The 25,665-nt window shown below is 37.5% G+C and overlaps 1 protein-coding gene across 2 annotated transcripts in view; it reads right to left on the bottom strand.

Moving 5' to 3' along the window:
* GMDS (GDP-mannose 4,6-dehydratase) overlaps window positions 1-25,665 on the bottom strand; it is a 417,652-nt gene that overhangs the window by 250,901 nt on the left and 141,086 nt on the right. For both annotated transcript variants that reach the window (XR_003534117.1, XM_027682650.1), the window contains exons 5-6: window positions 4,727-4,919; window positions 3,750-3,854 (exon numbers count right to left, since the gene is read on the bottom strand). Coding sequence is in view for 1 of the 2 variants with exons in the window: in XM_027682650.1 (XP_027538451.1) it covers window positions 3,750-3,854; window positions 4,727-4,919 (298 nt within the window). In the remaining variant the exon portion in view is untranslated. The remainder of the gene's footprint in view (window positions 1-3,749; window positions 3,855-4,726; window positions 4,920-25,665) is intronic.

Here is a 25,665-nt window from a genome sequence, read left to right as displayed (position 1 = left end):
CCATCACATGTAATTTGACTACAAGCCAATAACTTTATCCCATAAAGATGAGAGCCTAAATGAGCTGTCTTTGAGGTCTCCCTGCTAGGTAATGTGGCAGTGCTCTCCTTGAGTTAGGACACCTCTCAAGGTTGTCCGTTGAGCCAGAGAGACCTTTCTACTCAAGACAGATCTTTGGATAAGTCCAGTTTGAGTTCTCTCTAAATTGCAACTGGACTTCATGGTAGTGCCTCTCCCCTTGATCTGGGACCCATCTCAAGGTTTGAGATTCCTTGCCTGGGACTGAGGGGTCCCTCCTGGGACCCAAGGTGGAGAGATCCCTTATTCATAACAGATGCTCAGTAAGTTGCAGAGCATGCTAGTTCATTAATATTAATGTATAAATGAAAGAATTAATTCCTTTAGACATAAACTATTGTACAGGTCTGAGACTAAGATTGGAACTACCTTCACTAAAATTCCACCAGAAGTTTAGAAAGCAAGGAAGTGCACCCTGAACCTCATGGGTCTCCCTTACACTTAAGTGCTTTTGGTTTCTGTGCAAATCATTGCAAATTGATTCTAACTCAATTTTCCTTTGTATTTTTTCACCTATGTAGTAAATGAGAATGAATCTTGCCTTCAAACTTTGTTAAGTCATACTTTTATAAATTCATATAAAAACTATTTTTGTTAATAGCTTTGAGGGTGATTCTTTGAGTGACCCTAAACCACTCATTCACAATACAGATCATGAAGCAAACTCTTTACAATTGTCTATTCAATTCAACATCAGTGACCAGCTGCTAAAAGCCACTTGACAGACAACTGCATTTCACCATCCTTCACCATGAGCACTGGTACTTCAAATACAAATACTTCTGTATTTGATCATAGTCCACAATTCAGCCTGCCAGGTACAAAAAATACATTCTGTTTAGCCTTAAGAGTGCCTTACAATGTAGCATACCTCATGGATACCTGCCTACAAGAAATACTGGGGTTTCTCTCTTCACAATGTTTTCCTAGAAACACATTCACTGTAGACATGCACTGTTTGCCAGGACTGATCACAGAATCACACAATGTTAAAGGGTTGGAATGGACCTTAAAGATCATCTAGTTTTAATCCCGCTTGCCATGGCCAGGGACACCTCCCACTAGACCAAATTGCTTGAGGCCTTTTCCAACCTGGCATTGAATACTGCCAAGTTTGGAGCATCCACAACTTCCCTGGGTAACCTGTTCCATGTCTAACCATCCTCTTCTTAATATCTAATAACCATTTCTTCTTAATATTTAAACTTCTCCCCTTTCAATTTGTACCCATTACTCCTTGTCCTGTCACTACAGTTCCTCATGAAGAGTCCTTCTCTGGCTTCCCTGTAGGTCCCCTTCAGATACTGGAAAGTTCAGATGCTAGGAGACTTCCATGAAACCTTCTCTTCTCCAGGCTGAACAGCCCCAACTTCCCCAGCCTATCTTCATAAGGGTGATGCTCCAGTCCTCTTATCAACTTCGTTGTCCCTCTTCTGCACTTGTTGCAACAGTTCCATGTCCTTTGATCAACTCTGCACCTCAGCAAGAGACACTGCCACAAAATTCTGCTCTTCTCTGAGTCCTGGGCATTAGGTTATGCGTAGATGAGATGCACATAGTGTCACCATCAATGGGATATTGTATTTGATCCATTCAGTGTAATGCTAAACCAACTGGAATAATGGTATGTAATACTGGAAGAAAATATGTGTTGGTTTATTTAGGTATTCCCAATCTCTGAAATCAGTGGAATAAAAAAAGGCCAAACCATAAGGCATTTTAAAATTTCCATGTATATTAGCCTCTGGGCATCAGAATTAGAAATCACAGTTAAATCCTCCTTTTCTCCCAAAGCACCTTTCTAGTCTTCAAAAGTATTAGGAAAGTGATGAACGGTTATCAAGAAACAATCTTAAAACTACTTTTCTTCCACTTTCTTACCTGTACAGTTTTTCAAACTTTCTACCATAAAACCACAAAGCAAATGGCAGTAGCCTGTGGTTACAGTCACTTTCATGGCATGTACTCCTGCTAAGGCAAACAGAGCATTTCTAGGACAAGATTCCTGTTCATGGCATAAGGGGCTTAAAATTGCACCCAGCACATACACACAATGAAAAGTACAGCCTGAGGCTTCAAAGCACAAACTTGGGTTCTCCATGGGGACACTAAATGTGTTGAAAAGGACTTTGGATTGATAACTCCATTGCAGCAGTGTCACATCAGGAACAAATGTCAGAGGGATCAAAATAGCAATGAGTACTGAAGTTTTCCTCCTTCAAAATGGCAGAAGTCTACAGAGGAGCAGCACAAATGGTAAATGAGTTTGCATAATTTCCATCTTGTAGCTCCTTAGTGTTACTAGAAATCACGCCAAGTAAATATTAGTTATTGCATATTCTCTCTTTATGTTGGTCAGAATGTTTTAATTACATAGTAATAACTCAGAGCAATTAGGACATCAGTTTACAGCACACTAAGAATATATCTCAGTAGACTCCTTAATAGAAAGTAAAGTATTAGGGTTTCTAAATGAAACAACGTAGTAAATTTGATTCTCTTTTAATTTTGAGCTTGTGCTGTCATTTGCTTCAGTGAAGTGATGCACCAGCTTCTACCACCAAATGTTTGATGCACCATTTACTGTAAATGCTGTCCACTCAGTGCATGATGAGGTTTCACAGCTGTGACTTCCAAAGACTGAAATCAATATTTAAATCCTATTGACATCAACTCCTTTTTTCTCTTCTTTTTTTCTTTCCCCCCCCCCCCACTTAAAGCACAGTTACAATTATGGTCTATTTTACCTTTGTAAGCATGATTAAAATTTTGTGCCAGGCTATAATTTATATAATTGCATTCCTGTAAAACTTGAATTTATTTTTCATTTAGAAACAGACCACAACAAAAGGCTTCTGCACTGAGAACCCAGTTTTCTGTGCTAATATAAAAGTTTAATTTTAGAGTGTTTTCTACAGTCACAGTACTTACTTAAAGAGCAGAGGAAAACTGTCATTGTTAAAGAGACTTATAATCAGCCATGGACTCTTACTCAAAATACCAACATTAATTGTTCATAAAGTACTGTAAGCGGAAAAAGGATGATTAAGTGGAATTTAAGCTGCATTGCTATTAAGGATTAAACTGAAAGGCATTTTAAAGCCATGTGTTAAAAGCCGTCTTGTCAGAAGGTATGGGCTATAATTCAAAATTTTTTCAAAACACACCAGGCTGTACTCATTAGTCTTTTGAATTTAGAGCATCTATTATTTCTGTCTCTCAATTTGACATTTATATGCAAATAAAAATCTTCAGCACATGTCACACCTGAAATTGCATCTGTTTATGTAGTCACCCAATTAAACATTTAGAAAACTTTCCTTTTTAAATGTGTCTTTTTAACATTTTAGCCTTAACTTATTATCAGAAGGAAAGAGAATGCAGGGATGTTATGTTATTGCAGTATCTCTCTTTTGATACACAAAGTTAGGTACACAAACCTCCCTTCAGCATCAGAGGGCTACAAAATGGAATATGATGCTCAAAAGGGAAAGCTGCTGCTCTGTAGGCTCTGCCAGAAGGGCGACATTAAATGCCATGAGTAGGCTACAAGTCATGATACCCTCCCTATGGAATTCTGGTGAGTTTAAATGAAACCTGTGGATACGTTGTTCCATTTTTCGGATCAGATGTATGCAAAGTTGGGAAGGGGTTCACATGGATTTTCTAACCTCTCCTGGGGCTTTCATGATTGAAGAGGATGCCGTTCACAGCAAAGAGATTGTAGGCTTCTCTGAAGTTCACCACAATCCAGTAGGCATACAGTTTTGCTGCCCCTACAAAAATAATTTTGAAGTGTTATTGTATATCTGCTCAGCTTGTACATGGCTCAGACACAGACACATACACATCTATTTCACATGCAGGGTGAAGTCCACATTTCAACAGCAGAGTGCTTTAGAATTTGATTAATTCCCTATATGTGTCAAATTTTATATGGAAAAAAAAATCCAGCCCAATAAACAGCAGCTGACAAGGAAAATACTCATCTTCTGAGCTGGCCAGAAAGCATTAGGGCACCTTCTCACTTGTTTTCTTATGCACACTCAAGCACAGCGTTTTTTCTTTTACGATATAATTAACACAGAGCGTGTGAAATACACCACTGTGGTGACCTTTGCTAATTAAAAAAACCAAAAAAATAACTTTGAAGGAATAAAAGCGAAAATCTGGTGCCTTAACACTTAAATTGATTTGAAACTTTATCACTAAAGTCCTCCATGCCCATTGCTTTAATAAGTGTTTCAAATTTCATGCGAGTTCATGAAGGAAGAAGTGAGCTCTTGGGAGTTTTTCATTTAGGCAACAAAAAATATATAACCTTATCACTTCAGTGGTACCTCACAACCCTTTGTGAAGGAAGAGTCATCCTGCCTCTTCCAGCCCCACCCCCTGCCTCCCCCCTTAGGAGCTCTTCACCTCTGAGCTGAATGAACAAGGTCTTGTGAAGTGAGATGCTAATTTCCAACCCCCAGGCAATGGCAGCAAATACTTTTTATATAGTCATTCAAAAAGGTATGCCTCTCGACATGTCTAGTCACTTTAGCTCTATCATCATTCTAATCTCACACACAAATGACTTCAGCCCTGAGACATGAGCAGGGAGAACAGACAGACACTATACACACACACCATCAGCAATCCTCACCGTAAGGCGATCTTGGGTAAAAAGGGGTGGTCTCCTTTTGCGGGATTTCTTGCACTTTTCCAAAAAGTTCACTGGTGGAGGCTTGGTAGAACTTCACAGAGTTGATAAGGCCACAGGTCTTAATAGCATCTAGGAGTCGCAAAGTGCCAACTCCATCAACGTCAGCAGTATATTCTGCTAGGTCGAAAGAAATCTTGGGGAGAGAAAGAAATAAAATCCCACTAATTTTACTAGGGGAACCAGAACATGCTGTGATCATGCACAACCAAACAAGGTAATACATCACTTGTCACAGACCATCTAAACAACTCTGTACAGAGTAGATACTCAGAATACAAAAGTATCCTCAAAGGATTTCCAAGAATAAATAAGTAGTTCCATAAATAGCAGAACAAAAAGACTAGTGTTCCCTGGGAAAGCCTCCCCCCAGTGGGAACATTATCAGGCACTCTTATCTCCACAGCTGCCAATTTTCACAACATTCACTTGGGCTTAACGTATTTGACACACTTGGATTTGGTTATAATTGCCCAAAATATATTTAAAAAAAATAATAGGCTAGACAGACAGCATGACAGCCCAAACATATACCAAAAGAACCCCAAAACTTTAAATAACATCCAAAGTTTTGCAATTTGAACATATATCAAAGTTCAGAGAAGACTAGAAATATCTGCTATCAAAATGAGACTACCAACCCCATCTGACCAAGGTGTACCAGAGCTGTTGCTTTTGGACAGTGGTTAGGGGAACGATGAAGTGTGAGAGCAAAGGGTGGAGGTATCATAAAGAAATTGGACATCTCCGGCTGACATGTTCTTCAAAGTATGATAAACTCATGCACGCTGGGGGGCCAAGAGTCCTTTTTCTCTCCCCACTTCAGTATTTCTCAGTTATCTTTATGATGAGCTTGTGGCCTATGCCACAATCAATGCTCAAGTCTAAGCTTTCAGAGTATTTAAAAAATATATTAGTTCTTTCCCTTTCAGTTACAGCAGAAAAAAAAACCAACAAAACTGGAAAAAGCAAGCTGAAAGTAAGAGATGTGTTGTGACCACCTCAATTTGCAGGCAGGAGAAAATATGCTCACTCTTTTTGCTTGGTGGGTACAGGCTGGATTTTTGGATGTTCTGACAAAGCTCTTGGACTCCAAGGAATTTTTTCCCACCGGTTTCCATCCCAGAGGCACATTCCTCCCTCTACACTTTCTCTCCAATCCAGGGATTTTGCCTATGTCAGTTTTTGAAAAAATTTTCCCTATTTATACTGACAATGTTATAAAAAGTAAGGGGAATGGACTTTTAGAGCAATCTCCTTCATGGTCCCAACCCAAAGAATTATTCTACCTATGGCCCCTCTGGCTGATGATCGACTTCCAGGAACGAGCTATAGAGTGATGGCAACATTGCAGTCTCTTTATAATATCTATGCTGGATGTTAGTGAGACACTACCAGTATCAGATAGTACAAATCTACAGTACCCCCTTCATTAGTCTTCAGTGACAGGGTAGCTACTAATGGAGTAGAGAGTAAATGACCATAGTGGGACAAGCTGAGGTGTCACAGTGAAAGCAGTGGGAAACCTGTCACTTACCAGGTAGTTTTTTTAGGATCTTTGCAGATTCAGGCAGATAGCCCTATATTAATTTCTTTTGTTAAGACATTTTCCCTATTCAGTAAGTACTGGAAGTTTAAGGCTTAATTATATAGCAGATGGAAAAAAAAATTCAATTAATTTGAGTTTTCACTTTTGGTTAATTTAATACAGGTATGAAATTATCTGAATTGTGTTCCTGTTCTCCAAAATAAAAAGATTCTCCCAGAGCTTTGATCTGAAATAGCTAACAGTATGAACAAAACCAAACCTTACTTCTTTTTTTTTTTTTTTTTTACTCAAAAGAAAAAAAAACCCACAAAATGAAACCTAATACTTTGGCTTGTTAACCTGGTATGACCCAGCTGAAATTGAGCACTGATCTACCAAGAAGTGATGTGCATTTTTTGTTTTAATCCCTTTGGCACAAAGATTACAGACACTTAAGGTCTCTCAGCTTCAGGATCTAAGTAACTCTGAGGAAAACATTTTAATGAATAGGTGATACAGTCAACAATGCACTAAGGAACATAAATTTCTATATTAACTACATGTCCCGTCTTTCCAGCAAAAGGCAAAACATTTACTAATTGTAGCAGAACCAAGAATTTACTTATATTAAGGTAGTTTCCAACAAATAACCCTGAAAACATCACCCTGAAATGCAAATCTTTGCTTACATATCCTACTACAAAGTAAATGGTACATGTAACTGAGGTAGTCTGAGATCACAGATGATAAAACCTCTTAACCAGAGGGGGCAATGAGGCTACAGCAGCACTGGGAAATGCTCTCCCTGGCTGATGCAGAGACCAGTTTCACAAGAGATTCTTTTCCCTATTGCCTGATGAATGACCTCAATCTTCACCTACAAAAAAACACTCCCTGGGGTGTGAGGTAATTGTGCCTCCATGCCTACTGGGTCTGAGTGTCCCCAGGCAGAAACCACCAGTTTTGTGTCTGTTGGGTGGTTTTGTAATGCAGACAGTTGTTCACCAGAGTCAAGATTAAGACCACTAAATTAATTTCATTTTGGAGTGCAGGTTAGACAAGAATGGCATTCATGAAAATAAAAAATGGTTTTATCTACTAAAACATTGAACACTAAAAATTCTGGACTGTTAAGACACCCTGTAACAATAGGCAGTAACACTGCAAATATAGATAAAAACAAACCAAATTTTAATTTGATTCTAATTCCAAGTTAAAAATGCAAAAGAGTCTTATAAAATACAAGATCAATTAAGTAGTTAAAAATAAAGCAGGGTAGAGCAGGAAAAGGTGATAAGTTATCCTTATACACATTATTTTGTGCAAGACCCACAGGAAGACTAACTGTAAAAAAAAAACCCAACAAAAACCCAACAAAAAACACAAACAAAAAAACCAACCAACCAAAACCAAACCAAAACAAAAAACCAAACAAACCCCACAAATAAACAAAAAAAACTCCCAAAAGACCCCTCAAAACCAAACCAAAAAGAAAAAACAACAAAAGAAAGGCAGGGACCTCATTAAGAGGGATGTGCAAGAGAGAACTGACATGCATGCATAACACAAGAAAAGACTGAGTTATAGAAACAAAACATAGAATCAGATTCAATAGATGTTACTCATAGAAATAATCTCCGCTGGTGCACTGAGCTCCAGTAGTGGAACTATCTGAGAGAGTAGATATGTCATGGAAAAGATTGTAAAGGCAGGTGTATGGAGGCTAAGAACAAGTCATACTTTATGAAAGATTAAACACTTATCCAGTGGAAAAAAGTGCTTAGTTAACACCTACAGATGAGAGCTTTCAAACTGCCTACTTTATGACAACTTTCTTAAGTGCCTGAATTAGGAAGATTGTCTTCCTGCACACCAATAAAGACAGTGGTGAGTCACAGCACAAGGCCTAATGAAGACGCTCCTGATCATGCTTTGGCAAAACCATATACACACTCCTCTACTAATTCAGCTACCTAAAATAGATGCTCCATTCTTTCCTCAAAAATCCAAAATTATCCGTTACTATCAACTGCAAAAAGCAAGACCTGCAATTACAACTTGTTCTGAAGGATGCACCAGAATTTTTTTTGTAATGACTGGAATAGGGAAAAGAAGCTTCTTTGAATGGCAGAAACTTTAAATCTGCAAGTTTTCTCAAAGAATATTGAAGTCATGGATTCAATACTACTTCGCCTTCTTTGGACAGACTTTGTGACAAAGAGAAAGCATGACATACTAACAAAACAGAAATTGCTTGCTTGGAACATGTCTGAGTGACCTTGGCACTCCCTTCCCATGTATAATGGGGACACTATGCTTTTGCAGTTGTCATTATTGATCCTGGAGATACTGTAAAGTATATTCTTCAGATATGCCTACTTATTCCATTCAATAGGTAGTGATAAGTGTGCCATTAAAAGTGGACAGAACAACAAGGAGACACTTAAATCCTTGGTCAAAAGTACTTCAAATTCCAGGTTTTCACATTATGAACACTCTGCAGAATTTCCTCAAAGAATACTAAAATGCAAACAGACTCCTTATGTACATAGGAGTTCTATATACTGAGTATCTTCACTGCTGGATTCATCCCTAATACAGTACATTTCAAATATATTCTTAGGCAAGAAAAGACTTCCACAGCAAGGCTCACCCATAGAATGGTAACATTTTCTTGACAAAAACATAGTTTCATTAGTTACAACACTTCGGAATCACAGGACACAATATGAATACACTGAACCACATAATTTCTGTTCTTTCATGTGGCTACAATCAGAATGAGTTTTGTGAACTTGTTTCTACCTTTTGAATTTGAACTCTTGCATTCCCTCCCTCCCAATTCTTTATAATCACCAGATTCAATCTCTACAAGAGATCTGAATTTAATAGAGCGATGTTTTAAATATGATGTTTCCCAACTGATCATTCAAAACCAAAAGCTTAGCAAGGTCTTTAATAAGATTTAAAAGCTTACTGAAAATTATCTAAATGAAAACATATGGGTCTTACCCTCCACAAGACCACATTCCTATCATGTCTATAAGCACTACATACAAGACCGTCGACTTAATAATACTTGCTTCTGACCAACGCATTGTCAGCACTGGTGATATTCTGAAAATTATCAAACACAAGTTTGGCTTTGTGAGATACTTCATCTCTGTTTTGTCATTTGGAACAATCCAACAGATGGGCTGCAGTCATATTAACTATCAGTTTTCAACCAAAAAAACCCCTGTATGCTAGCAGAATATGCTTTAATGCTCTACCTAAGGAATATAAATAATGATTTGAAACTTCATCTCTTTCTTACAGCTTTCTCAGTTTCGGAAGATGGAATTTCTGGAAGGCTAGTGTTAATAAGAGGGAAGGTTTTGTGAAATCCCAAAAGGAAATAGGATAATATAAACATAAATTATTATTCTTTCTCTGTAAAAGGAAAGGTGGCTAACCTAACTATAACATCAAAATAAGCATCTTTGCTATCTTGAAAAAACCTACTGTAGATTCTTGAGATTTAGCAAAGTAGAAGATATGTATCGGGTCACTGAGAAAGGTTTAGACCTGAAAAGCAAATCACAGAGCAAAAAAACTGCTCAGAAATTTTTCAAGTCTCACAAGTTTCACAGTGGTTACTTTTTTGTATTCTTTAAAATAAATTCTGTTTGCTTTGAATATTCAGTGTGCCTTCCACTGCCAATAAAAACCATTGGGATCACCTATATCATCTCAGTAAACAAGCTGCTCAATCCCTAGGAACAGGCATGTAAAGCATAACATTCCAGTTGTTAAATTTAATGCAGACTATGGGCCAAGCATTCCTATAGAGTCCTAACACAATGGGGAAAAAAAATCCTAGGGATTTTAGGAAATCTTAAGAATCTGAGGGGACCTGGGTGATGTCAAGGGGATGGGGAAGAACCTATATATCTACGAAAATGTCAGGTAACCTTCTAGGAGAATATGACAATTCCTCTTCCTCCCAGCCTCTTAACTCATAATGAATGCTTAACTTATTGTCCTCTCACCCAACAACAGAAGTAGTTGAAAGACACAAAGTCCCCCAAACAGCTATATATTTTGCTATACAGAAAAATAATCAATTCCATAGGTCTGAACTGCTTATGGTTAAGCAATACTCTTGATATCTTAAAGCCCTATTCAACTTCTTAGCTAAACAGAAATTGACTAAAAAATAATGACAAATTCTGAATAAAATGAACATTCTTTTTGTAGTTTTATCTTCTTTCCTATTTATTTCCCTGTTCTCTCATTAGCAAACCAGAAAAAATAAAGTAATCTGTATAAAATGAGAGTAATTTGACAACATGATTACAAGCTGAGAATTAGCCAAGAAAATTTTTATAAGTGGAAGCAGAAGTCAACACTGTTTCCTAAAATTCATGTTAGCCCAAGACATTCATAATACTGCTGCAGCAAAAGAGCTTGGTTAACTTGGATTTTCAAGGTACTCATGATGTAAAGGAATAATCAATGCAGCTTATAAAAGATGTGCTTCTCTGCCAGCGCTTACATTTCAGTCCTAGCGGTGGAGTTTCACTGCAGCTCTGTCATACTATGCAGGCTACGTGACTGGAGAGACTTGTTGAAGTGGTTAAAAGTTTGACTTTGACACCACTGGGCCAGCATTTCATCTTCACCTCTAACTGTGAAGACCCAAACCAAAGAACAAAAAATAAGCTCTTTGCTGTTTAGTGATTTGAAATGATCCTTGATACTCTTCACATTCTATAATAACTTTCTTTGTATAGCTGAAATACCCAATGATTAGGAGCAAGATTCCTCCTAACATACTGCACAATATGTTTTATATGGCAGTTTCTCATGGTTTGGCTTGTGTAAATCTTCCTCACAGCTCTCCTCCTGATTAATTTCAAGCATACACTGAAACAAGCTTTAAAGAGAAATAGCTTAGCATTATTAAAACAGGTTCCCTTTTTCCCCTTTTATGAGTAAAAACTACTTCTTGCTTTCTGTTGGGGGAAAAAAGAGAAACAAAAAGAATCAACTCAAAGCAGAAAATAAGCATAGAGAAATATTCCCTGAGTAGTTAAAGTTTCATATTTATTGGATCCCCTATCAGTAGGGCTTGCAGGTTGGATTCATTATTCAGTTTCTTTAGAAAGTGACTCCTCCCTGGCAAACTGCAGGTGCAGTTGTAAATCCAGCTCTCGAGGTCATCACATTCACCTTTGCCTCTAAAGCAGCCCGCTGGTATATGCCTGACCAGTTAAGAGCTATAGAAGAACCACCAAAATTTTCAAAATTTTTATGCACAATCCTTAAATTGGAATATCTATTCTCCATTTTAATAAAACAAAGTCTCCTACATATTTTACAGCTGTCTTTGCCATTGACTGTTGATTCAAAGGCATGTTTGGAACAGATCTCCATTACAGGTAATTTGTAAATTCCTTATTCTTCCGGTCATTAACTAGCTACTTTAGTGAATTAGAAGAATTTAACAGACTGGATTAAAAGACAGTTGCCCAGAGACAGTTCAAAGGCAATGGACACAAATTGAAACATGAGAAATTACAATCAGATATTAGGGGAAAAATAAAGTTCACAACATGGGTAGTCTCATACTGAAACTGGTTGTGCAGAGAGGCTATGGCATCTCCACCCTTGGAGATACTCAAAACTCAATCAGACATCACCCTGAGCCACCTGCTGTAAAAGCTGGCCCCACTTTGTGAAAAGAGCAGGTCCGGATGATAGTCAGTGACTGCTCCCAAACTACATCATTGCACAATTTTAAGAAGGCAGGGAGATGGGATTACAGCAGTGTGTTTCAATGTTCAGACACGTAGCACCATCCAATGACTAGAACGTGGATGGACAGTGTGCAAGAACAAGGCCTGGCCTTGTGGAAAATCAGCAATTTCTACTGTGGGAGTAGAGAGTTGTTCACAGCAACTTTTTGGAGGCGCATAGTACAGCTTGCTATTCATCATATCTCCTCCAGAGAAGAGCTTCAGATAGAGGAATGCTCAGATCTGATAGAAAAAAAAAACCAAAGCAGAGGAGGAAAAGGAGGAGGGCTATCACAGAACATGAGATTCAGTATGGCCATAAACCTTTGTCACAAAAATGTAACCTCCCCATTAGTTTTGCTTATCTTCTCATCCATTTGTTATTAATTTGATGGAACTGGGGAGTTGTCAGGGTTATGTGATGTAAGGGATTTATCTTGCAGAACCATCTCCAACCCACTGTTCTAAGTCTTCAGTTTCAAATTACAGAGATTAGAAAAGAAGCTTTTAAAAAAGGAGCATTGATTCTTTATTCATTGTCAGCATGATTTTGTTCAGGGATAGCTTTGACAACATACATACATACTCAAGTTTTTAAACACATGCCACATGCAGCAGAGTCAGGATGGGTTTCAATGTTTCACATTTTTTAGCTTCAATGGCTAATGACATCGTAATACCTTAAAAGCTTTCTTACATACTGAAGTCCAGCTGTGCCAGAGGCTTTAAATGCTATTTAGTAGAAAGACAAAAAGGGGCAACTTGCAGAGTCACTAGAGAACATTCAAAGGCAGATGTAAAAAGATAGCCAATTCATTTCACTTTATACGTACATGGGGAATAGAAAGTTATGAATAAAATGCATGCAGGGAATGCAGTCACTTCCAAAGAACCAGTACAATTTTTACACACTTTCACATATAAAGAAATTAATTTAAGACATACATGTGATTTAAAATTGCAACATGACAACTAGTTTATAGTATTAATTTTTATTTTTTTTAACTCCTGAAGCTTTTTACAAAACTTGCATCTTTGCTTCCTTGATGCTTTCAGAACACATTGAAAGATGCTTTGCACAAAAGTGACAAAAAATAGCATCACAAACACACACACAAAAAAAAGAAACAAATCCCAGAAAAACCCACAGACCTTCACCACCCATCTGCTTTATGATTTCGATAGACTTTCAGTGGATAGCTGGATAGATATTGAATTAAAGCAATAATCTAGTATGGCAAAGCTTTCTTAACAACAATCTCTTTGCTCTTTGCCTCCCTAGCCAACAAGACTTCAAGACCCGAGTTAACACAATGGACCCTCCCAAACATTAACAGAACTTCTGTATTGGCTAGAAGCTAGAATTAACCCAAAACTTTGCAAATTAATACCTTGCCTGACTCTCTTGTACCTCTTACTAATGCATAAAGCAAAATATCCCTATGTTTATGAGGCCTGTCAGAAGTTTTGCTTTTTCAACCAGAAAAAAATGTTTTCAGCATTTGTTATCACTGAGGATTCCTTCCCAGACTGCAATTTCTTATGCTGCATAGCATTGTTAAAGAAAGCTTAAAAGCAGTTCAAAGAACTGTTTCTCTGATACCTCTAAAGTACCAAAAATGCTTCTCCCTTCATGACAAAATAAAATATTTTGTAAATGGAGTTTGGACATACCTGATTAGGGACCAGGGTCTTTTTTCCTTAAGGGCATTTAATCTGGAAACAAAACATACTGAAGAAAAGCAGATCTTTTGTAGAATAATGTAAATTGAATTTGAAAATCTTGAAAAAACTTGCTATAAAATGGAAAACTATTTTTTTAATAAAAAATATTTTTTGTTACTCTTTTCCCCCCTGCCCACACATTATCTATCGGCAATTGTCTGTCTCTAAGCTATAATTGTCATTATTTTGGCTTGACTTTCTCTGCTATATCTACCTAATAACTGATGCAGCACAAATCATGATAAAAAGATGAGAAAAAACACTGATTGCTGGCAAAATCCTGTAATTAATTCTGACCAAGCTGTGCACACTCTGAATGAAGCATCTATAGAGATATGACATATACTTTATAAAATATACTTTATAAAAACCAACTTTCTATGATGATTAACAAGAGCTTTTACTTTTTACTTTATGGAAATATCTATGATTTTTAATTTTGTAAAATTAAAAGCCTTTTCTCCTTCTTTGAACAAGAATTGCTATCTCCTTCCTAACAGTTAACTAGTGGTTGAAAGAGCTTCCCTGCTTCACAGGGATTCTCCAAAAAAAAAAAAAAATTTGATGAATGTGCATGTATTACTCATTAATGGGACCATAAACCCAATTAGAGAGATTGCCCATGAATATGGGCCTTGAGTCAGCCATTCAATTTGAAAGCTAAAGGTGCAGACACAGCCAAGTCACTGCAAGAAAACAAGTTACCATTTCACAGTGGAACTGAGGTAATGCTGCCTGGAAGCAGTCTTAAACCACAGCAAATGCAAGATAAAGCAACTTATCTTCTCTCTTTTACTGACAGCTACTCAAAAATCAAACTACTTCATTCATCACAGCCTAAGAGTGGGCAGGTACCTCAGCTCTGACCACACATGGCAGCTTGCTACCTTGTGGTGCTTCAGTTATGGAAGAGCTTTCAAAACAGGACTTCAGGGAGACAAAATAAAAACATGAATTTTCAAGGAAATGAATATGCATGTGCATACATACACACACACACCCACAGAAAAAACGATTACTTGTTGTCTTGGGCACAATGGAGAAATGGTGGAATCACCACTCCCGGAAGTATTAAAAAAATGTGTAGATGTGGCTCTTGGGAACATGGTTTAGCAGTGAAGATGACAGTGTTACATTAAAGGTTGGACTTGATCTTAAATGTCTTTTCCAGTCTTAACAATGCTGTGATTCTATCTAGGGAACAACCTTTGCCCTGAAGTACCTGGGGAGGGGGGTTCTGAGCTCAGAGTTCAACATCTCCACCTGTGTGGCATCTCAGCAGGTTGCCCCATTTGTGCACTCAGTTTATTCTTAAAATAGTACTATAAAGTACTATAAAAAGTACCATATTAACACATTTTCAAAATAAATGCCACCACTTTAGTCCTATTCCTGGTCCACTCACATTGTTCAATAAGTCTACATTCTCCCCTTACTCACCATCACTTACAATGTGTCTTAATGTTATACCTCCACAGATCTAGTTCTACTTTCCAGTTTGCCATAAATCAGTTAAAACTGAGAACAACTTTTCTTCAGCTACAAAGCTTTCAGCACACCTCAGACTTCTATGCAATTAATTTCTCAGGCTTTTTTTTCAGTTTTACTGCATGTGTATTAAGAATTAAGTTGGGATGGCTAATTGTATGGGGCAAATTTGGGTGGACATGCATGTACTGACAAAAGACATACTCCCACAGTTGCCACCTTCCCAGTTCTTGCTCCAGTACTCCAGCAGGAATGACTGGGAAAATGAACAAACATGCAACAGCATGTCAAGAAATAAGTCACCAAGGTTTTTTTCAGTTTTCTTTTTTGAAGAGGGCAAATAATTGCCTTTTCTTCCAATGTATAAGGTCACCTTCTGTGAAATTTCACTCTCAAATCTTACTCAAAGAAAGGACAACAATTCCAAAACCAATATATTTTTTCCTACATACACCCAGTAGCATTCTTTTCCTTTTACTTGTTCTTGAGAACAGTTGATACTTAAAAACATTCTTTAAATAAATATAAAAGTCTGAAGTTTGCCCTTGCCCTGAAGGAAAACCATTGACTCTTTTAAATTTATTAAACTTGCAACCAACAAACCAAAAAACCACCTTAAAATGCTAAAGTGGGTGAACCCTAGTAGAGGAGCACTAATACCCCTACCTGTAGTGGAAGTACAGGCATTAGATATGATTAATTTTAAAATCAAGGTATTAATAGCATCCATACAAAACCGGTAGCTGATAATGGCTTTGTTGTGAATGATGTAATAAACCTGTAGAAATAGCTTTCAGTAAACTCACCATAGGAACACCTAATTTTAACATTCCATTTCAGGCAAGATGGGGATAGCAATAATTACATACCTCAAAGTGGACTGTGATAGTTCTTCATCCTGTGTAAGGAAGCTACAGGAATGGAATATACTATTACCACCACTGCTAGAGCTCAGATTTTAATGTTGTTAGAATACTTATGAAATCACGAGCCTTACATCTTCTCCAGTTGCATCCTTTCAGGGCGAACACTATGTGACAGTGAGTACTCTGAACTCAAAGGCGATCCCCCTACATAAAATGTTCTACTTAATCAACTCGTGTCTTAGAAGGATGTGGGTGGGTGGTTGGCTAGAAAGAAACCTGTGGGATGAATCTGAAAAAAACATATGTCTTGACAGGTATGTAGGGGTAAGGTGGAGAAGGCCAAGGGGCAGAGAACTTAAAGGGATGAGACCCTCTGGTTAAGCTTTATTGAACAAGCAGGACGATACTTGCAGAAAACAAATCAGTTTGTTATTTTTTCTGCTGGTATCCCCTTTGCCCTACTTTATTCTTACATTTATTATTGACTACTAAAGCCTCTTCACTACAGCTCTTAGAAAATAATGTATAGGCATAAATTTTAAAAGGCAGGTTTGGCACTGATGAGCCATGGTGATCATAAATCAAAGCAGAACATTGCAACTGATTTGTGTACTGCAGCACACAAACCTAACTTCAGCCCTGTTTTTCACCTAAGTCTTGGGTTCCGACCCAGAGAAAAGGACTAGGAATAATAGCTGCTTTTCACTTGAACATGAAGGTAAACCTTAAGTTCAGGAAATAGGGATGTCATAATCAACTAATCACATAAAACCAACAAGTTTGGGAGTTTCCCCCTCACCCCTAAGAATAAATATTGCTTTAGTACTCCAGACCGTGACCTAAAACAGCATTGAAGTTTTTGTCTCTAGTAGTGCTAGAAGCAACAAAAGACCATATTGACACCTGCAAGACAGTGCCTCTCCTCGTCTATACTATGGTATGGCATTTGGCCTGCCAATAAACCCCCTCTCAGAGGAGCTTTGAGAAAGACTTGATTAAGATATAAAGAGCTCCATCAGCTTCCACAGGGAACTTGGCAGCCTCAGGATGAGGCATATTGGAAAAGCAATATGGAAGACAAGACCAAGTTGCCAAAACACACTGAACAAATCATTGGACACGATCAGTAGGAACATCAAATTTCACAAATAAGGTGAAGTCTGTAAAATTGTGAATGACTGCATTTTAGTTTTAAAAGAATGTACAGCTCAGGCAGATGCCACGTCTCTATTGTATGCAAATATTTTATTTCAGTTAGCACTTTTCAATCATACTTTTTCTTTTCTGAATGACTCACAGATACCTCAGTCAAGAAATGGCAGGATCAGAAGCACATGCCAACAGGCTGCATTTATCTCACAGAAAGACAAATGTGGAAGGAATCATGGAAATCTATCTCAGGATTTTTTTGAACCTGTCTTCCCTTCCAAACACATTTTCTCTACATGCTTGCAAGCCTCTATAAAACAGCATACTCAGTTTCTATGTCCTTCCAAGCAAGCAGTATTCATAAGAATTTAATTGAAACTAAGGAGATTGTATTTCCAGAGCTTATCCATCAGGCAGGGATGTTCAGTCTATTAAGTTTTATCACATAGTATTAAGCCAAAGAAGAGGTCATAATAGTAACTTGCCCACAAATGCACTTACAAAAAGGGGAAATCTTTAGAACTTTTACAGGCCACTGAGAGAGTCCTGCTGCACAGGCGATTATAAGCAGTGATCGTCCATGAGGGAAACACTCTGAATAGCTGTGAAGTACGGCTGGATGAAAAAACACTGTGAGTTAACATCCGTGATTGCACACAATACTGACATAAGCTAGGAACACTATGTCTCGTGGCTGCAGTAGGAGTTTTAGCTAATTTCCAGTGTGCTGACCCCAAGCTGCTTTGGGGCTCTAAGCATCCTCACCTGGGACACAAAAAGTTCTGTCAAGGAACCACAAAACCTTGGGAAAAGCATATTGGTGCTGCCTATTAGCCAGGGAAGCAGAGGAAATTTCTAAAGTGTCATATGGGAGTTTGGAAACATTAGCTAATTTTTGATCCTGCATCACTAGTATTACCAAAGAAGCTGACTGGGAAGTCTGAGAAATGTAAATAGTCAATGGTGATGAAAAATTCTATAATTGGTAAAAAATTAAAAAACTTTGTCATGAGAGCAAAACCTCAGAAAATGTTTCACTTTTCACTCCTATAGATTTTAACACCTCTTATGTTGCAAGAGTACTCTCTCCACACACAAATTTAAGCTGATATTAACTGCAGTTGTATCTGAAAATATGTATTTTTAATAGTGGTTAGGTTCTAGGCAGTAATCATTTTCTCAGAAACTGAATGATTTAAATGAAGTCATAGTTGCTAAGTGCACTAGTCAGCCATATATCATGTTCTCAGAAGTACAAAGAGTACTTGAGGGTGAAAGGTTTTTAGGATAATGTATGATTTCTGCATTAAATACAGAACCACCATTATATAATTTTAGCATCTTGCCAACCTTTTTTTTTTTTTTTTGAGCAGAAGTAGGAGGGACAAATAAGGAGGTTGAATGGAACGAAAACAGTACTGTTTGTACCCTGGTGAATATTAGGGAAATGATAAATGATCCCTAGGCACACAGACTGATTTATGCAATAAAAAGTAAAATACAGTGGGGTGGAGCCTTTGTGTGAAAATCTCATCCTTGGACAGCTACAAGGTATGAAATGCACCCAAGTGTCTCAAATCCCTCAGGGTTGCAATTAACTCATGATAACCACACCCTTGAGAACTGTCTCCTTTGCTCTTCTGTTGGGTGGGAGGAAAAGGAGAGAGAAAGACATATATTTCTGATTATGAAAAAGAGAAGATTGACAGTTTACATTAGTGAACCCTTTAAAATCAAACTGTTAAAAGTTCTTATTTTTTCTAATTAACAGCATGAGTAAAGAGAAGCCACATCTCATGTCACTATGATAAAGGAAAAAACAGATTAAACATGACAGTAAGACAAATACAAGTAAAAAAAGCCAGATATATGCATAAATCAGACTTGTTAGTAGCTCTTAATTAATACAATAATGAGATTAATAAACAAAACAGACAAAATACAAGTAAACTTCATTCTGCAAAAGCTATTACTGAGAAAATTCAAATAAAATGTGCTACTCTTAAACTGGCAACATCATTTGGCAATCCTACCTGCACGCAACTTACACCTTTTTTTTTGCTGCTTGCAGTGCTAAAAGATATCATTAGAGAGCACTGAAATCTTATACCCTCTTATATTTTCTTGTAAAAGGCTGAACTCTTCCTAAAAAATCAAGGGATAATGCTAGAAAGTTTTTTCAAATTTTTTATTGAAAAAAAAAGTGAGAATCAAACCATTTTAGATTTTTGAACTATACTGGCTATATGGACAATCCTCAGATTCAGGTAAACAGACTTGGCTAATATATATCCAACTCAAACTAGTTGGTATCTACTTATATCCTTGGTATATGGAAATGCAAATGCATTTTTTCATGTTATAAGCTTGCCAAATTTATGGAGAAAATAGCTACTATGCTCGTAAATTATAGCGATGTGTCGGCCTAATAACATATTTACAGGGCATTTTTATCCTGCAGAAAGAGAAAATAAACAATGAATTTTCTTCCTGGGGTGAGAGAACTCATAAATACTTGATTCACTTTACTGAACTGATAATATTTGCTCTCTGTGCAACGAGAGCAAATACTGTGCAATGTATTATCACAGGAACTTACCATATGCAGGTATGAGATCTAAATAGATACTCTGCCAGGTTTATACAGCAATCTGATCCTAGTAGTCTTGCATATCCCCAACACTTTAGTTCTCATCCACAACCACTAACACTTTTGAAATTATAGCTTCCCCAAAATTCTAAATTCAAACTCCATTCAATTATGTATTTGTATGATATTCAGTATTGGAAAAATTAGTATGCTCATAAAATTGTATGTAAGGACATTTCAGCACACAGTAGAGTACATATACACTGCAACTCAGAAGTTTGTTTCAAATATTTATTCTTTTCTTCAGATCCACTAGGGATAGCAAAACTGAAGCTGTTTTAAGAACGGATGAGATGCAACAGGTTGCTCTAAAATGCACATCTTAAACAGTATGAACTTTAGTTCAGATTAATTCTTCATCCTAAAAATCTCTCTCAGCTGAAAATTATGCTGCCTGCATTGGGAATTCTCAATCTTAATTGTATAGAAAATTTTACAGTTCAAGACAGCAAAGGAGGGGATAACAAAAACTTTTTAGCTGTCACATTATTTTTCTCACATTTCCCTTTGCTATTCATCAGATCTTTGAATGAAGTCTTTCACTGTATCTGAACTATGACTCCACGATGTTTTTTCTATTGTTAAAAGAGGGAGTGACTACCTTGTCAAGTAGAGGCTGAGCTTTTAAAACAAAATAGGTATTTCTAACACAATGAGTCTACAGTTCATCCATCATCCACCCACAGCCCTGTCTAAACGAGGGAAAAATATGATGTGCTCCATGGTAAAGACGAATTAAAAATTTCACAGCTGGCAAGCTTAAGGTACTGTTTTCTTAGTAAAGAGTAGGGCCACAAACAGAGAAACTGATTGACTGCTCACCAGGTTTTTTTTCCCTTCTCACTTTACTGCCTCAGTCTTGAACTTTATAGAAACCTGTTAAGTACAGGATCATGATTTTTATTATTTGATTACTTCTTTTTCTTCAAAACTGTATCAAAATATTAATATATTTAAAATTGGGATTTGGAATTAACTTATGATATTCCAGTATAGTTTGACAAAAGTATTTATCTGAGCTTATTCCAAAATTCCATCTACAATGTATGAAAATACATTTCATCTCCCTTTCTTTGCAATCTGAGGCAACACTTTTATTTTTGGAACAAAAGACTGCAGGTATTATCTCTGATAAACAGCTCCAGATCTGTCAGCATGTTGTCCAGTCTGCAAGTCCTCTTTAAAAGTTTACATTCATGTGTAATATGCTGCAGAACAATAGGTCAACAACCTCAAATTCCTCTAAAATTTCTTATCTGTCATTCTTTATGTCTTAATCTGCAGGCTTTTACTGAAAAATGAATAAATGATGCAAATATAAATAACTTCATCTTAACCAGAGCTAATTTTGAACCTCAAGTGCATACACAGGTTGAGCAAAGTTGAGAGGTTTCCCATGGACACATGGTTTCATCCTGGGAGAGGTGATGGTTGGATCAGTGCCTAAGTTTAGACTTCACCTTTCTAAGGAGAAGGAACACGATCACCAAAAACATGGCATGTTCGCATATGCTATCGTGATATCACATATACCTTTAACACTTGGTATTGTTCTACAGTTTTAAACTACTGCTGTAATCTGCCCTCCCAAACCCTTTACCCTCCTGCCCCAGTTAGAAACATCAGTAAATCTGGATCCAAAGCCTAGAGTCATTAGATCATGTTTTGGCAGACCTTGACACTCACAAAGCTGGTTGGGCACACAATCACCACCATGTATTGACAGGATACTGCTGGCCACATTTCAGAAACGCAGAGCTTCATAATGGCGAGAGTAAAAATCGTGTACCTAAGTGGGCCATGGAAAAGGTGTACAACCACATGAGCAGCAGGAATACTTTCTGCGTAACTTCACCATATCAATGTATGCACTGAAGAAAACCTTAATTGCACGCTGATTAAGTAACTCCTCAACACTAGGCTAAGGAGAACCATCAGCTGCCTTGAATTGCAGCATAAATCCCACAGAGGTTAGAAATAGGATATAGCAAGGGTTTTATTAATATGTATGAAAGGAGCATACTCCACATGACTTTACCCTTCCATGCCTCAAAAAACAGTCTTTCCTATTGCTTTGTTCAAGTCCTGAGAATTAAAAAAATATAACGCTGTAATGTTTCACACTAGTCTGTCTTGGCAGCCTATTGCATTCTGGCTGTAGAAGTGTCTGCTTTCAAACCTTAAGCCCTCATGGCAATTATCCTGCTCTCAGACTAAATCTACAGAGCATATTTCAAAAGAAGTTACATCTAAACAGAGGGTATTCAACAGTGATCAATGTTCAATGGGCCTCAGTGGCAATAAACTATTTACTGCCTTAACCTTTTAAGTTTGCACAACCAAAGCGCCCAAGAGCCTTGTGATGAATTAGCTGAAGTGTTTGGTTGTGAGCAGAGCAGCCGCTGGTTCAAATCATCTGTCCAGCAACACCACCCGCCTCGCAGTCCTGCAAACGACAGCCGGGTGCCAGAGTGAGTGTCTTCTCATCTCTTCTGGAGTTCCATTGTCCAGACGTAGTTTCTGCCAGATTTTACTATTTCCACCACTCCTAATGGAGTCATTTTGGAAAATAAAGCACATCAAAAGCTGGGCATGATCCTAATCATCTTTTCATTAGCCACCTGATTATTACTTTACAGAAGACATAACATAAGAGAGGACAACAATGTGCACTCAGCACACTTGTGGCTGCAGTAGCTAATTTAGATCTGCTTCTCTCCTCTTGCAAGATTGTCAAAATAAATTGAAAGGGAAAAAAGAATCACACCTATTGCATTAGTGTTGTCACCAAGACTTTTCCCACCACCCTGCTGCTGAAACATAGTAAAAGAAAGTAATTCACTACAGATGGCTGAAGACACCTAAGCCTTGGCAAAGTACTTTTGGAAAGTCTGTCTTTACAGAAGTTAGAGTTAGTTTTTTAAATTTCAAATGGAATTACTTTGCCCAGAACTTAAATGCAAGACTAGGTCTTTTATTTTAAAGTTGTCCTTGTAATTCTGGGATTATTAGCATAGGTTTTTAAAACCACTAAGACCTCTGTAGGTCTTCTTTTTTTACAGTTTTGAATGAATTTGGCTTCTATTACCACTACTTGGAAATAAACCAGGTTATCTCTACCTTGTCTTTTCAGTTGAAACGTCTCGTGTTTTTCTCTTTATGTAGACATATGCATGTGAAATCTACAGGCTAAGATACTACATATACACACCACAGTTAATTCAGGCTTTCTAAATAATCTAAGGAAATACAGAATCAGTTTTATGTTTCTATTTTCCATATAAAATTTGGAGATCTTATTTTAATTTTTAGTTTTATTTCAAAAGGAAATAGGATTTTTTTGTTTACTTGTTTGTTTGGGGATTTTTGGTAAACACTATTTCAGTGTTTATAATTCAAATGCTTTAACATGAAGTGTGCTAGTGTAAGAATCTGGAAGCTAAACCAGAAACACCAATAAAAACATAGCTGGTACTATTTAAGTCTGTGGATGAAAAAAACTGAAAGAAGCATCAGCTATTCTGACTGATACATACATAAATCCATGATTACTAGAGGAAAAGGAATAAAATTTTTTGTCTGTATTTACTATGTTCATAAGTAACAATTATACACATATAGCTAATACTACTTAGAATTCTCCTTTTTCTAATATAATAAAGTCCTGTATACATAGGCCATATGACTTCACTCAGTGATTCTTATACCAACCTGTATAAATAGCTAGCAGTTATTTATATCTCTTAGGCAAGCATCCAATCTTGATTTAAGGACTGCAAGTAATGGAGAATCTTTCACTTCCTTTGGTAAGCCGCTCAAACGCTAATTGTCCTCACTTTTAAAAATTTGCACCTCTTCTCTAGTTTGAATTTGTTTAACTTTAGTTTTCAGCACTGGATCTCCGCATAATTGCCTATGAGGTTAAGCACCCTGTAATACCAAATATTTTACTCCCTGTGTGACCAGGATCAAATAGCTCCTTCACATTCACTTTAATGAAGTAACTCTAGTGGTCTCCTAATGTCATTTACTGGGAAGACTATTTTCCAGGCCTAGAAATCACTTCTGTCTTTCCTCTGAGTTGTTTTCCTATTTGCAACATATTCTGGAAAGCAGAAGACCTGAGGTGTTCTCATGCTAGTTTATATAGTCAATATTAGCTCCTTATTTCTACTCAGTAGCACCCTGGCAGGGTATCACCTTCACTGTTTTTCTGGCATGTCACTGCCTTGTGTATAGTACAGCACTCACTGCAACGTCTAAATTCTTCTGCAGCTTCTACTGTCCAGCATACAAACCTTTTCCCCTCTGATGTGACTAAACTGCTTTCAGAGACAAAAATGCCCAGTTCTGTGGAGGATGGAGCTTGGCTAATGCATCTGCTGGACCCCAACTAGCTCCTCACAGAGACATCTTAGGTATCTCTACTCCATATTCCCAAAACCAGGGGTACTGGGCATTGCCCACCCTGTCTCCAACCATATTCACCATCTTCAGTGGAGCAGCACAAACCTGCTGTATGCCACAGGGGTGCTGTGCCTACTGAGGCTGCCTGGCCAAGTACAACTTCAACTCAAGGCAGAGGTGAGGTTGGCAGTGGTGATAGGAATACTGGTGGGGGAGGAGGAGAGGACACTGCAGCATGTCAAGAAGCTATGTGAATGGGTAATACGCTGCAGAAGCAATAAGGACTATATTCCACAGGATCACTAAGCTGCTACTGAGCTTCTCAGGCACCCAGAGTAGATGCTCACCGTCTCCATAGTACTAATCCCCTGCCTTGGTGTTCTTCATATTTGTACTCCCTTGTGCACCTCCTATCAGAGTGCCTCGGTGCCTTTTCCTAAAATAAGAACTGTATCTTACCCAGGGCACTTAACTACTTCAACCCAAGGTGAAATACAGTCAAAGGAGGTATTACATTAGTTTGATTAAACTTTTTTTAACTTAAGAGCTTAGAAACACCAATCAATTCTTTCTGCAAACTGAAAAGCAACTCAAAGTTTATAGCAAGTTACTAAGGAACAAAACACCAGATTTGTGAGTGACAAATCTATTTGGAAGCCTGATAACATGTTTGTAAATAAAGAGATAAAAACAGGGTATCTCACATCTCAGAGTATGTGAGAATGAAGAAATAGGAAATGTTTCAGTATTATATTATAATTCTGCTTTATTTTGAGTAAGTAGTTGCTTTGATGATGACACCAGAACTCTTTCAGACAGATGACTAATGATTCCTCAGCACACAGCTTAACATAAAAAAAAAAAAGTTATAAGGCTTTCCAGTTGTGAGTATGGGTAGTAGGAAGGTCCAGTTTATGAAACTACTCGTGTTGTTTCTGCAGGGCTTCCACAAGGGAAACTACTGACTGGAAGTAACGTTTTCTTGTGGTTTTTAAATTAAACAGTATGTTGGGAAACTTACTTTTCTTTTAGATTTGTGTACAGAGTAGATCTTTTTGAAAGGCAGTTCCTACACCGTAACTCTTCGTTAGAGATGAGTTTACACTGTTACCTCGAAAATCATAGAAAATGGGCCTTGAGCTCAGGACCTCAGGCACATGCAACACAGCAACAGTGACTTACACAGCTGCAGATGGAAATTCCAACTTCCAGGTGGTCATGACTCCTCTCGTGGCATAGATCTTGAGCAGAAGTCAAAGGTACATCGTAGCCACTGGAGATTTCCTTGC

This window comes from Neopelma chrysocephalum, unplaced genomic scaffold (assembly GCF_003984885.1).
Source record: "Neopelma chrysocephalum unplaced genomic scaffold, ASM398488v2 Primary Assembly neopelma1_22b, whole genome shotgun sequence".
Taxonomy (NCBI): Eukaryota; Metazoa; Chordata; class Aves; order Passeriformes; family Pipridae; genus Neopelma; species Neopelma chrysocephalum.
This window is presented reverse-complemented; position numbering and strand designations above follow the sequence as displayed.